Source organism: Toxotes jaculatrix, chromosome 8 (assembly GCF_017976425.1).
Source record: "Toxotes jaculatrix isolate fToxJac2 chromosome 8, fToxJac2.pri, whole genome shotgun sequence".
In the NCBI taxonomy this organism is placed as follows: domain Eukaryota; kingdom Metazoa; phylum Chordata; class Actinopteri; family Toxotidae; genus Toxotes; species Toxotes jaculatrix.
The window spans coordinates 21035909-21048979 of record NC_054401.1 but is presented as its reverse complement, the minus strand read 5'-3'; the positions used below and the strand labels follow the sequence as shown (position 1 = coordinate 21048979).

General features: G+C 39.3%; 3 protein-coding genes across 3 annotated transcripts; all 3 read right to left on the bottom strand.

The window, feature by feature from the left end:
- Window positions 1–731, bottom strand: LOC121185877 (hepcidin-like). Its single transcript, XM_041044368.1, has 3 exons — window positions 648–731; window positions 463–540; window positions 1–339 (listed from the first exon to the last, which is right to left on the bottom strand). The coding sequence occupies exons 1-3, from the start codon at window positions 729–731 to the stop codon at window positions 238–240; spliced, it is 264 nt and encodes an 87-aa protein (XP_040900302.1). The 3' UTR covers window positions 1–237.
- A 1968-nt stretch (window positions 732–2699) lies between these two features.
- On the bottom strand, window positions 2700–3532 carry LOC121185879 (hepcidin-like). Its single transcript, XM_041044369.1, has 3 exons — window positions 3361–3532; window positions 3196–3273; window positions 2700–3017 (listed from the first exon to the last, which is right to left on the bottom strand). The coding sequence occupies exons 1-3, from the start codon at window positions 3442–3444 to the stop codon at window positions 2925–2927; spliced, it is 255 nt and encodes an 84-aa protein (XP_040900303.1). The 5' UTR covers window positions 3445–3532; the 3' UTR covers window positions 2700–2924.
- A 3501-nt stretch (window positions 3533–7033) lies between these two features.
- On the bottom strand, window positions 7034–7727 carry LOC121186020 (hepcidin-like). The gene is made up of 3 exons (XM_041044600.1): window positions 7576–7727; window positions 7411–7488; window positions 7034–7232 (listed from the first exon to the last, which is right to left on the bottom strand). Exons 1-3 carry the CDS (start codon window positions 7657–7659, stop codon window positions 7140–7142), a joined length of 255 nt encoding a protein of 84 aa, XP_040900534.1. The 5' UTR covers window positions 7660–7727; the 3' UTR covers window positions 7034–7139.
- Window positions 7728–13071: the final 5344 nt, after the last annotated feature.

The following is a 13071-nucleotide window of genomic DNA, read 5'->3' as shown; positions in this document are numbered from 1 at the left end:
TGAGAGTTTATCCACAACACTCATCTCGATGGTACGATATTTTATTTACATTAAAGTGAAATATGATAATACACCACAGGATCTAAAGACGTTTAATATAAAGTGTTGAAGACGCAGTCACATAGTAACTATAACATGACCAAATCCGGTGACATCAGATTTTCAATTTATGACAGAGAGCACAGCAAATTAAATTTCAGTCCTTGTAGCAGGAGTCCCAGGCAGGTACAAGAATCCTCACTTGCAGCACATACCGCAGACATCAAGGACGCAGCAGCCACAACAGTAACGGCATCTAATAGGACCAGTGTAATTCCTCTGCCTGATGTTATATGGCATCTGTGTCAAACACAAGAGAAATGAGAAAGTATCAGAGCACTTTTCCAGGAAAGACATCCATTTACATTACACTTGAATTAGCTCATGTTAAATGACTTAATTTATTTGACCAACTAAACACACCATCCATGTTTCCACTGACGTCTCCTCCTCTGCTGCATCTGGATTGTCATTGCTCACTGTCTCCTCCGGCTCTTGCACCTGCTGATGAAGTTGTGCACATTTATGGACAACACCTCAGAATCCTGACAAAACACTCACAGTTAATAAGCAAACAAAACTAAATGAGTTTAGGTAAAAAGACTTACTCCAGTGAATGGGAAAGCAGAGCTTTCCTGAATGTAAATAAAAGCAAGCATGACCACGGCAACTGCAACACTGAATGTCTTCATCTTTGGACAGTTGAAGGAGTTTATTGCCGCTTTTAGTGTCTGTTGTGAGCTCCTTTGAAGTCTCCTGTCTGATGGCTGAGTGTGAAAAACATGCTGGTATTTATAACCACTTTGGCCACTGTTGCCTCATCACTGGCAGCACTTACTTGCCTCCAGGAATGGATTTGCATAGGTTCCTGGGTGATTCTGGGAAAGGTTGTAGGAAATTCCTGGGGAATGGGATGTTCTCTGTTTGGGATTATCTGTTAAACAGTACAAACTGAAAGTTTTAAATAATTTTCAACAGGTCGAATATGGTATTCTTTACAAAAATTCAAATACATAGTGTGAAAGCAAAATGTATCCTGCACTCCTGTGCTACCAACAGTGTGTCCAATTATTTAAACTTCATCTGTACTTCCTCAACAAAGAACTGAACATGATAAACATACAAAATGGAAATGACAGCTAATTCTGTGAAAACATCAGTTTCACATGAATGTAACAAAGATTTAATGACAGCTCAAATTGTTTTTATTACTCAGTGCAAAAAGCCTATTCAAACAAACAAGAAAACAATTTGGATATAAATACAGAAATGAACAATAGTAGAAGTTATCAAATACACTCAGTACAGTTAACTCTGTTGAATTTTCAGTAATTTCAGTCTTTCCACAAATCTTGTGCAATAACCAAAATCCCGCACTTCATGTCACTCTGTCTCATTCACTGATAACCTTCACAACCTGAGTGCTGGTTTCAAATGATCACTCTGTGCCAACAAACAGTAACATGAATAGTTCCACATCTGTTTGAATGTATTGCAGACAATTTCTTTTTAATTAGAGCATTATAATTTGTCATGATGAACAGATCAGATTATAGCTGCCAGGAAAAACACTGTGTTTAGTTAGCAAAATGCAGCTGGAGACCAGTTCAGCCAGTGTTGTAAAAACAAGCAATCTAAAAATGAATTCTAAAATTCACAGGAAGCCAGTGAAATGCAGCGAAGACAGGTGTAATGTAATCATTTCTCTTAGTATGTGTCAACAGCCTGGCGGCATTTTTGTATCAGCTGCAGTCTTTGGATGTTTCGCCCTCTGACACCAGAACAGAGTGCGTTGCAATAGTCAGGTCTAGAAGGGATAAAGGCTTTTCTGAGTCTGCAGAGGAAAGAAATGACCTTATCTGCAAAGCAAGTGGCATCACTTTAGTCACCTGAGCATCAGAGGGCAATTCTGAGTCAAAAACAACATCTTTCTTTTCCTTTTCGAATATTAATGTGAAGGTACTGAGTTATTAATACTGCTGGTTCTGAGGCTACTGGGGGTAATTTCAGTCAAATAGGATATAATGCAGGATGCATCCTTGGCTCCTGGTTGTTATACCATGAATGGTGGCACCTCTCCATAAAGCTTAGGACTTAACCCATGTCCTCATTGGTAGTGTCCTGTTCCTCTACAAAAATTACATAGGTTTAAACTTTCTAATTTTTCCGGAAACCTCAAATGAATCATTTCCTGTTCGCACCGAATCATACCACACTGATGATTCATGAACTCTCTATAGATTATTTCACCAGTGCATATTTGAAAGAACTGGAGTGTAGAACATTTAGAGAATGTTTTGAAGGTTGTGAGATAAAAAAAAAAAATGTTCAAAACACACTATAGTAAAGTAGCATTTAGCAGATATTTGGTAAAATGTGTGGATAATACAGTCGCATCACTGAGCACACATGAAATACTACCTTTCTTTATAGATGTATCACCTGAACATTCTGAGTTACATGAGTTATTTTAAAAATGTCTTAGATATGTCCCAGTGAATCACGACAGTGAAGCAGAATGAACGATACCAGCACCTTAACACTGAAGCAGCTGAATGGAATTCATCCATCAGCCATTTTATTTCCACATGTGGTTTTCCTACTGTGACATGTCAGTGTTTTCTGTGAAAAGGGCTGATTTATGTTCATAATGAAAATAATTTTGCAGTCAGTATCATAGAGACATTAAAGTTTATTGTGATAATTCACTGCAGTATCAGATATTTAGGATAACATGTGGATGATACAGTCACATCACTGAGCACACATTAACTACAGCATGACCAAATCCAGGAACATCAGCACAATTTTACAACCATCAGAACCATTTAAAGGATAAAACTGCTTAAATGAATGTTTAATGGTTGTTGGAGCAGGAATCCTCCTCAGAATTTGCAGCACAGTCCACAGACACCAGGCCTGCAGCAGCCACAGCAAAAGCGACACTTAAAGGCACGTTTCTGTCTGTTATATGGCACCTGTGTGAAAGAGCAGAGACATGAGAAGGTGTTCATCTCCAACATCATCACTCACTCTGCTTATTCTCTCTGCTTGTGTGAACACAGCATCAGGGAACTTTGTGGGGATTGAAACGTCCACTTCCATCTGAATGATGTCATGTTAACTGGTTTCATTCATTCAGTTAACTCAACATACCATCCATGAGTCCACTGATGTCTCTTGATGTTCAGCAACTGGATTGTCGTTGCTCATTGCCTCCTCCAGCTGTTGTATCTGTTCATGAAGAAACCAAAACTCAGTGTTTTGGTAAGACAGTCATGGCTAATAAGCAAATGAAATAAGTTGTGCTCAGGTTCTTACCTCAGTAAATGTGGCAGAGCTCTGCTGAATGTAAATACAGGCGAGCACGACGGCCACTGCAACTGCAACACTGAACGTCTTCATCTTCAGAGAGTAGAAGTGGGTTGCTTGTTAAGATGTCTTCAGATGTCTTGGTGGCTCTTCTCACCGCCTTTGAGTTCTTCCTGTCTGATGGATGAATGTGCAAAATGTGCTGGTATTTATACTCACTTGGGGCCATTGTTGCGTCATCACTGGCAGCACTTACTCTACCTGCTTTCAGGAACACTCCCTCTTCCCAGCATCTCTACAGTATGTAATCCTGGGAATGGGAAATTCCTGACAAATGGGAAATTCTCAAGTTTTGTTTGTTTGCCACAGTTTTTGTCAACAACTTTGAATCCACATGCTCTTCTTCTCTTTTCCTGAGTTGCCTAGAAGTACAACTCTGTCCTACAACATGCTTATGCTTAATGTTTACTGTCAATCTTTATGAAGCATATTGACAAACACACATAAACAAAATGACAGTGACAACTGATTTTATTAATGTTTTTGCTTCATGCATTGACTAAAAACGAGTTATGTATGTCCTGACACTTGTGAATCATATCCACTGGATCTCTTTAAACAGTGTCACACAAAAGCTTAGGACAATGATTATTATACTTAAACTGCCTAAAGAGCTCAGAATACACTTTAGATTCCACTGGAATTTTTCTTCCTCATCACTTTTCCATTTTCAAATCAATGGACCTGTTCATCTGAGAAAACTTCAGGTTATTAATACATAAATAAATAAATGAATAATTGTGGACACAAAATGATAAAAAAGACAAATGAAGGTAGAAAATGCTAAACTGTGGGCTGCTGGTGCTGATCAAACCAGGGGCCATTTGAATTTTCAGTATAGCTCTGGTTATGTGTGGTGGGGAATCCTCCCCTACTCTAGGTGGAGCTGCTGAGTGCAGCCTTGAGCCAGTCCCTCCTAACTCCTCCTAATCAGGAACAAGTTATATAAGACACCTGTGATCTTTTGTCTCTCTCTTTGCCTCCTGCTCTGTTCCTGCTGTGGCTGTCCAGGTGCTGCATTGCTTGTGAGTGGTTTGATAATAGTTTTTATCATCCTGTGGTTCACCTGCACTATTGCTGTTTTGCCCCTTCATTTGTCGTCTTTAGTTGCCCCTTCGGTTGCCCCTTAGTTGTCTTTAGTTGCCCCTTTGTTTGCCCCTTAGTTTGCCCTTAGTTTGCCTTTGTTGGACCTTAGTTTAACCTTTGTCTACTTTAGATTTATCTTTAACATTTAGTTTTGGCTGGCAGATTTAGTATGACCTTTTGTTTTTGACTTTTGCCTTGAGTTTAGGCTTCATTTCTTTAGTTATTTTCTTATTGGTTTCTTTTGTTTGAATTTGCTCCTGGCCAACTGGGTTATTTTGTATTTTTGCTTGGCTGATTATTGTTTATTGGGTTATATTTGCTTGACCATCATTGTTCATTTGCTTGTGGCTTAATTTTGTTTTGAGATTCTTTTCTTTCTAGGTGGAGTGCTACTGTGGAGAGGCTATAGGCACCTGTGGTGAGGGCCCTTCACTGAATTGCATGTGCGTTAATACACAGGGACACTGTAGACTGCACCATTTGCTGTGAGGTTGCCGTGAGTTTGACTTGCTACACCAAGGGTGAGTAGAGGTAGCACTCCTGGCACTCCTTTGTGTAGTCTGCCTCTCTGCATGTGGCCTCTGCCTAGTGTTTTTAACTTGAATTTTAAAATCTTAAATATATTGTTCTTTTAACTTGATTGTTGAGGCCTTCCTCCTTTTTTTAGTATATAAAATGTAATAAAATACATTTTAACTATTTCATTCAGTTGCTGGTATTCTTTTCACCTTTCCTTCTTTTTTTTTCCAGCAGTTCTCATCAGTTCCAGTCTTTGTTTTTTTTTTGTGATTATTAAATACATTTATAAATCTTTTAACTCACGTCTCTGCCTCAGTAACATACCTGTGTCTTGTACATTTACTAAGAAGTTTATGCTAGGAATTTCCTGGGGTGCAAGTCCCCAGGTGGCGTTGTCGGTGATTTCAATCCTCCCCTGAGTGCCCCTCGCCACATATGGAAACAAAGGACCTGTCTCCACAAATGTTGAGGTGCTGCTGAATTGTCCAATATTTTTACCAATCTTAATTGATCTTGTCATTTTGATTCCATATAATGTTTCTTAAGATTTATGCAAAACTGCCAGGTTCATGTGTTTTCTATAAAGAGTGAAAGACTATGAGGGGTATGCGGGGTACTCAAGTATGATTTGGAAACCCTCAACGTCCAACTGTATTAAGCATTGCTGACTGGTTGTGAACATTGTTCATAAAGTCAATTGGCCACAGCTTGTCCAACTGATTTGTTTGTCTATGTCAGGCCTCGTTTTATTCTGAAAACCCTGTCAACAGCAGCCTGAACAACACAGAGACCCAGAAAGGTGAACTGCATGCTCTCAGGTGAGCTCTAATGTCACATTGAAAGACCTCACCATGGTTTCAGGAGCTGAATGAAAAATAATACGTCATGACCAGTCCCTAAGGGAGCTGCCTTCTGAACCATTTTGTTTTGTTTTGAACTCTTTTGTGGACATTTGGAGCTTTTTGGACTCTTGTTTAAGTTTTGTTGGTAGATGCTGTTTTATTTTGAAGTCAAAGCCCTTGTGTATCTAGTCTACTTCCTGTCTTTGTCTAGTTTCCCACCTTTTGTGATTGTCTGCCCCACCCTAATTGGTGTCACCTGTTCCCCATTGCCTTGTGTATATAAGTCTTGTTCTTTCCCTATGTCCTTTTCAGTTCATCTGTGTCTGTACCCAAGTTTGTGACTGTACCTGAGTGTGCCCTTGTCTTTACTTGTGTTGGTTCCCTGTGTTGATTCCTGTGTGTGCTTCTGCCTTGCCTCCTCTGCCTTGTCAAGTCTCCATATTCGTTCATGTTCCTGTGCCTTGTGTTTTCCCTCTTGTGGACTTACCTTCCTTTTGTTTTCAAGTAAGGACTTTTGTATTTTCATTTAGTTTTGTTCCTGAGTCTTTTTCTTCTGTGTGGATGATTTTTAGTTTAGTTGTTTACGTTTTGTTCCCTGGCCCTGGACTTTTCCAGCGATTTTGGTTTTATTAAAAGACTAAGTTTACTCAAATGCTTGTCTTGGGGCTCTTTTGCATTTTGGTCCTATCTTCCCTTGTGTTCCTGTTTGCCTCGGTCGTGTCTTCGTGACAAACAAGTTTTTCACATGATTTAAAAACAGTGATATGGCAGCTTTAATAATCAAAACCCTGTGTAAATATGTTGATGTATCTTAGGTGAGAGTGTAAAGCTTTGATGCCTAAAGCAAAAGTTTGCTCTCTTCTACTTTTAGCAAAAAAAGAAATCCCAGGTTGTTTCTGCATAGTTGTGTTAACAGATGAATTGTCAGTTTGTCACTTGAAACACCACAATTGAAGCAGCTGAAAAGAATTCAGCAGTCACTAATTATTTACATGTTTTTCCTAATTGTCAAAATGTTTTCTGTGAAAAGGGCTGATTTATGTTCATAATGAAAATAATTTTGCAGTCAGTATCGTAGAGACATTAAAGTTTATTGTGATAATTCACTGCAGTATCTGATATTTAGGCTAACATGTGGATGATACAGTCACATCACTGAGCACACTAACTACAGCATGACCAAATTCAGGAACATCGGCACAATTTTACAACCATCAGAACCATTCAAAGGATAAAACTGCTTGAATGAATGTTTAATGGTTGTTGGAGCAGGAATCCTCCTCAGAATTTGCAGCACAGTCCACAGACACCAGGCCTGCAGCAGCCACAGCAAAAGCGACACTTAAAGGCACGTTTCTGTCTGTTATATGGCACCTGTGTGAAAGAGCAGAGACATGAGAAGGTGTTCATCTCCAACATCATCACTCACTCTGCTTATTCTCTCTGCTTGTGTGAACACAGCATCAGGGAACTTTGTGGGGATTGAAACGTCCACTTCCATCTGAATGATGTCATGTTAATTGGTTTCATTCATTCAGTTAACTCAACATACCATCCATGAGTCCACTGATGTCTCTTGATGTTCAGCAACTGGATTGTTGTTGCTCATTGCCTCCTCCAGCTGTTGTATCTGTTCATGAAGAAACCAAAACTCAGTGTTTTGGTAAGACAGTCATGGCTAATAAGCAAATGAAATAAGTTGTGCTCAGGTTCTTACCTCAGTAAATGTGGCAGAGCTCTGCTGAATGTAAATACAAGCGAGCACGACGGCCACTGCAACTGCAACACTGAACGTCTTCATCTTCAGAGAGTAGAAGTGGGTTGCTTGTTAAGATGTCTTCAGATGTCTTGGTGGCTCTTCTCACCGCCTTTGACTTCTACCTGTCTGATGGATGAATGTGCAAAATGTGCTGGTATTTATACTCACTTGGGGCCATTGTTGCGTCATCACTGGCAGCACTTACTCTACCTGCTTTCAGGAACACTCCCTCTTCCCAGCATCTCTACAGTATGTAATCCTGGGAATGGGAAATTCCTGACAAATGGGAAATTCTCAAGTTTTGTTTGTTTGCCACAGTTTTTGTCAACAACTTTGAATCCACATGCTCTTCTTCTCTTTTCCTGAGTTGCCTAGAAGTACAACTCTGTCCTACAACATGCTTATGCTTAATGTTTATTGTCAATCTTTATGAAGCATATTGACAAACACACATAAACAAAATGACAGTGACAACTGATTTTATTAATGTTTTTGCTTCATGCATTGTTTGACTAAAAACGAGTTATGTATGTCCTGACACTTGTTAGCAGCTATGAAGCTAAATCATATCCACTGGATCTCTTTAAACAGTGTCACACAAAAGCTTAGGACAATGATTATTATACTTAAACTGCCTAAAGAGCTCAGAATACACTTTAGATTCCACTGGAATTTTTCTTCCTCATCACTTTTCCTTTTTCAAATCAATGGACCTGTTCATCTGAGAAAACTTCAGGTTATTAATCAATAAATAAATGAATAATTGTGGACACAAAATGATAAAAAAGACAAATGAAGGTAGAAAATGCTAAACTGTGGGCTGCTGGTGCTGATCAAACCAGGGGCCGTTTGAATTTTCAGTATAGCTCTGGGTATGGACACAAAGGACCTGTCTCCACCAATGTTGAGGTGCTGCTGAATTGTCCAATATTTTTACCAATCTTCATTGATCTTGTCATTTTGATTCCACATAATGTTTCTGTTAAAATTTATGCAGAGCTGCCAGGTTCATGTGTTTTCTATAAAGACTGAAAGACTATGGGGTGTATGAGGGGTACTCAAGTATGATTTGGAAACCTTCAACGTCCAACTGTATTAAGCATTGCTGACTGGTTGTGAACATTATTCATAAAGTCAATTGGCCACAGCTTGTCCAACTGATTTGTGTGTCTATGTCGGGCCTCATTTTTTTCTGAAAACCCTGTCAACAGCAGCCTGAACAACACAGAGACACAGAAAGCTGAACTCCATGCTCTCAGGTGAGCTCTGATGTCACATTGAAAGACCTCACCATGGTTTCAGGAGCTGAATGAAAAATAATACAACAATAATGTCATGACCAGTCCCTAAGGGGGCTGCTTTCTGAACCATTTTGTTTTGTTTTGAACTCTTTTGTGGACATTTGGACCTTTTTTGACTCTTGTTTAGTTTGTTAAGTTTTGTTAGTAGGTCCTGTTTTATTTTGAAGTCAAAGCCCTTGTGTATCTAGTCTACTTCCTGTCTTTGTCTAGTTTCCTGCCTTTTGTGATTGTCTGCCCCGCCCTAATTGGTGTCACCTGTTCCCCATTGCCTTGTCTATATAAGTCTCGTTCTTTCCCTGTGTCCTTTTCAGTTTGTCTGTGTCTGTACCTGAGTCTGCTCATGTGTTTACTTGTGTTGGTTCCCTGTGTTGATTCCTGTGTGTGCTTCTGCCTTGCCTCCTCTGCCTTGTCAAGTCTCCATTTTCGTTCATGTTCCTGTGCCTTGTGTTTTCCCTCTTGTGGACTTACCTTCCTTTTGTTTTCAAGTAAGGACTTTTGTATTTTCATTTAGTTTTGTTCCTGAGTCTTTTTCTCCTGTGTGGATGATTTTTAGTTTAGTTGTTTACGTTTTGTTCCCTGGCCCTGGACTTTTCCAGTGATTTTGGTTTTATTAAAAGACTTTTAGTTTACTCAAATGCTTGTCTTGGGGCTCTTTTGCGTTTTGGTCCTATCTTCCCTTGTGTTCCTGTTTGCCTCGGTCCTGTCTTTGTGACAAACAAGTTTTTCACATGATTTAAAAACAGTGATATGGCAGCTTTAATAATCAAAATCCTGTGTAAATATGTTGATGCATCTTAGGTGAAGGGGTAAAGCTTTGATGCCTAAAGCAAAAGTTTGCTCTCTTCTGGTTACTTTTAACAAAAATAAATAAATAAATAAATAAATAAATAAATAAAATCCCAGGCTGTTTCTGCATAGTTGTTAACAGATGAATTGTCAGTTTGTCATTTGAAACACCACAATTGAAGCAGCTGAAAAGAATTCAGCAGTCACTAATTATTTACATGTTTTTCCTAATTGTCAAAATGTTTTCTGTGAAAAGGACTGATTTATGTTCATAATGAAAATAATTTTGCAGTCAGTATCATAGAGACATTAAAGTTTATTGTGATAATTCACTGCAGTATCAGATATTTAGGATAACATGTGGATGATACAGTCACATCACTGAGCAGACATTAACTACAGCATGACTAAATCCAGGAACATCAGCACAATTTTACAACCATCAGAACCATTTAAAGGATAAAACTGCTTGAATGAATGTTTAATGGTTGTTGGAGCAGGAATCCTCCTCAGAATTTGCAGCACAGTCCACAGACACCAGGCCTACAGCAGCCGCAGCAAAAGCGACACTTAAAGGCACGTTTCTGTCTGTTATATGGCACCTGTGTGAAAGAGCAGAGACATGAGAAGGTGTTCATCTCCAACATCATCACTCACTCTGCTTATGCTCTCTGCTTGCGTGAACACAGCATCAGGGAACTTTGTGGGCTTTGAAATGTCCAGTTCCATCTGAATGATGTCATGTTAACTGGTTTCATTCATTCAGTTAACTCAACATACCATCCATGAGTCCACTGATGTCTCTTGATGTTCAGCAACTGGATTGTTGTTGCGCATTGCCTCCTCCAGCTGTTGTATCTGTTCATGAAGAAACCAAAACTCAGTGTTTTGGTAAGACAGTCATGGCTAATAAGCAAATGAAATAAGTTGTGCTCAGGTTCTTACCTCAGTAAATGTGGCAGAGCTCTGCTGAATGTAAATACAAGCGAGCACGACGGCCTTCTACCTGCTTTCAGGAATGGGCTTGCTTCACTCCTTGAGAAATTCTGGGAATGGGAAAGGGAATTTCTCTATTTTTGTTTTGTATTTTTGTTTGTTTCATGATATCAAATTTCTACATCCAGTGGCAGAATTGACCTATTTCCAGGAACGGACTTTGCATCAATCCCTGACCTTGTCTGGGCCTTGGGACTTTTTCTGTTTTTGACTGTGGTCAATATTTTCTGTTCCACATCAAATCAACCTTGAACTTTTTCGTTCAGGGTTTCGTTTTAAAGTATATTATATGTTATATACTTATACCTGAGAGTATTAGGACAAAACAGCTAGGTGACAAGACTACACAGGTGTAATAACTGCATGGATGACTGCTGTACTTTTTTGGCCTACAGTACATGGAAAATCCTCCACCAAGAAATGGGAACCCCTGTTGAATCTCTTTTGCTCAGTATAAAGGAAGCAATTACAACTACTCATATGAAATTATATGCCCTGATTTTCATTTCAGTTTTTGCATAATACACAGGAACCTGAAATTCTCCTTTAACAGTAACAGTGGCCATCAATATTCTGGGCAAACAAAGCTACAAAGCCATTTTGTTTTCTCTTATTGATAAAATCACTGATGTGCCAGTGGGGTGATGTTGCACAGCAACACTAACAAGTCCATCTGAATAAACCTCCCACCTGTGCACCATGCGTACTGCACCAAAATACACAGAGAGGCAAAGCAAATTTCAAGGTCAGGAAATGGTTGGACTGCGACAGCGTGTGAGCATCATTTGGCCCAACCCTCTTCATTATGCAGTCAGCGTTCACCAGTCACAAAACAAAATTCTGTCAGGTAATTAATAATGAGTCACACAAGTAAATGGCTAAGATTTGAGTTGGTTTGTGTCTTTTAAAATAAAAAGGTACACAGTATAACACAACTGGACTTATGTCCACTATGTTTTATCACATAGTGGATATATTGTACGAGTACTTGTTTAATATGAAGTGAAATTAAACCTATGAGAAGATCATCATAAAATTTGGCTCAATTCACTACTTCACCATCTGTGTCTCCATTTTCCCCAGTCCCCAGAAAATGTTCGTACGTACATTCTCTCATCAAGTTTGTTTTTATTAATCTCAGCTTTCCATGGGAAATAGCGTACATGTGTTTCAAGTGCCATTTTGTGTGTATGTAATGGTTACATATGAGGCCCCAGCACAGCAGACAGACACACCTCAGGAGGCACATTTCACTCTACCACTCTTCCGTGGTCTTGGGCATTGACCCCCGTCTGTCCATGTTTCAGCATGATCCTATGTGCTCTCCTTCCTCATTTCTGTTCCTACCAGCTTTACTTTAATCACTTTAACCTCTCAAATCAACTTTTACACCTCTAACAGCTTGATTGCCACCAAACCCACCACATAATACATGGCCCTATGTTCCTAATTGCACCTCTCACACCAATACCTTCTGTACCACAGGCAGATTTGTGCACTGTCTGCACAAATTTGTGCACTGTGAGTCTTTACATCTTCCCTCAAAACTGGCTTATGGCACGAACAGTGATGGTACTTCAACTGCATTTCTATGTGTAAATAAACATGAGAAATGATTATCATTTTTCAGACTCAGATGGCCTTGTGTTACGGTCAGGTTCAGGCTAGTGGGCTGCCCATTCATTTTTTTGTTGGGCCACCATTTAAGTCTTGATTGTCTCTTCCAAATTTTGTGTTTTGCCCCTGGAAGCAAAAGCTAGTGTGACTCAGCAAAAAATACCATCAGAGAAAATGCATTGGGTGTTGCAATGGAGCAAATATTTAACCCACTATTCCTCGTTTTCTTCCACTGTGCTTTTCCCGCCGTCCTTACCTCTTTGTGCTTGGCGGTTGGTACCATAGTCATGAGTCGTGAGACGTTTTGGCATAATACTGGGAACTTTGCCAAAGCATGTGTAACACAGGAAGAAAATCCAATGGGAGACCATTGTAATTAGTCCAATAAATGTTTTCACTTGGATGTATTAGAAACAAAGCGGGGCTTATTACGGCGCGCATGGGTTTTATTGTGAGAGCTTGTAAGCGGATGATGTCTTCTGCACAGAGTCAAAGGGCACTGCCTTTCTGTGGCAGTGAAACAATTTAACAGGAGCACTTGCACAAAGAAAAACCTGGGCTCTGCTATTTTGGACGCAAGAAAATGTTAAACTACTTCTCTATTTCCTAATATGTGGATCTAATAAATGCATCAATGGATTTTACTTTACTCTAAGTTCTTTTTATCCTTCTCCATTAACTCTGATAAAAGATATATAAAACAGATACCACTGCAAAGCCATGCTGGTTTCGTTTGTTTTAATTATCTGCTAAG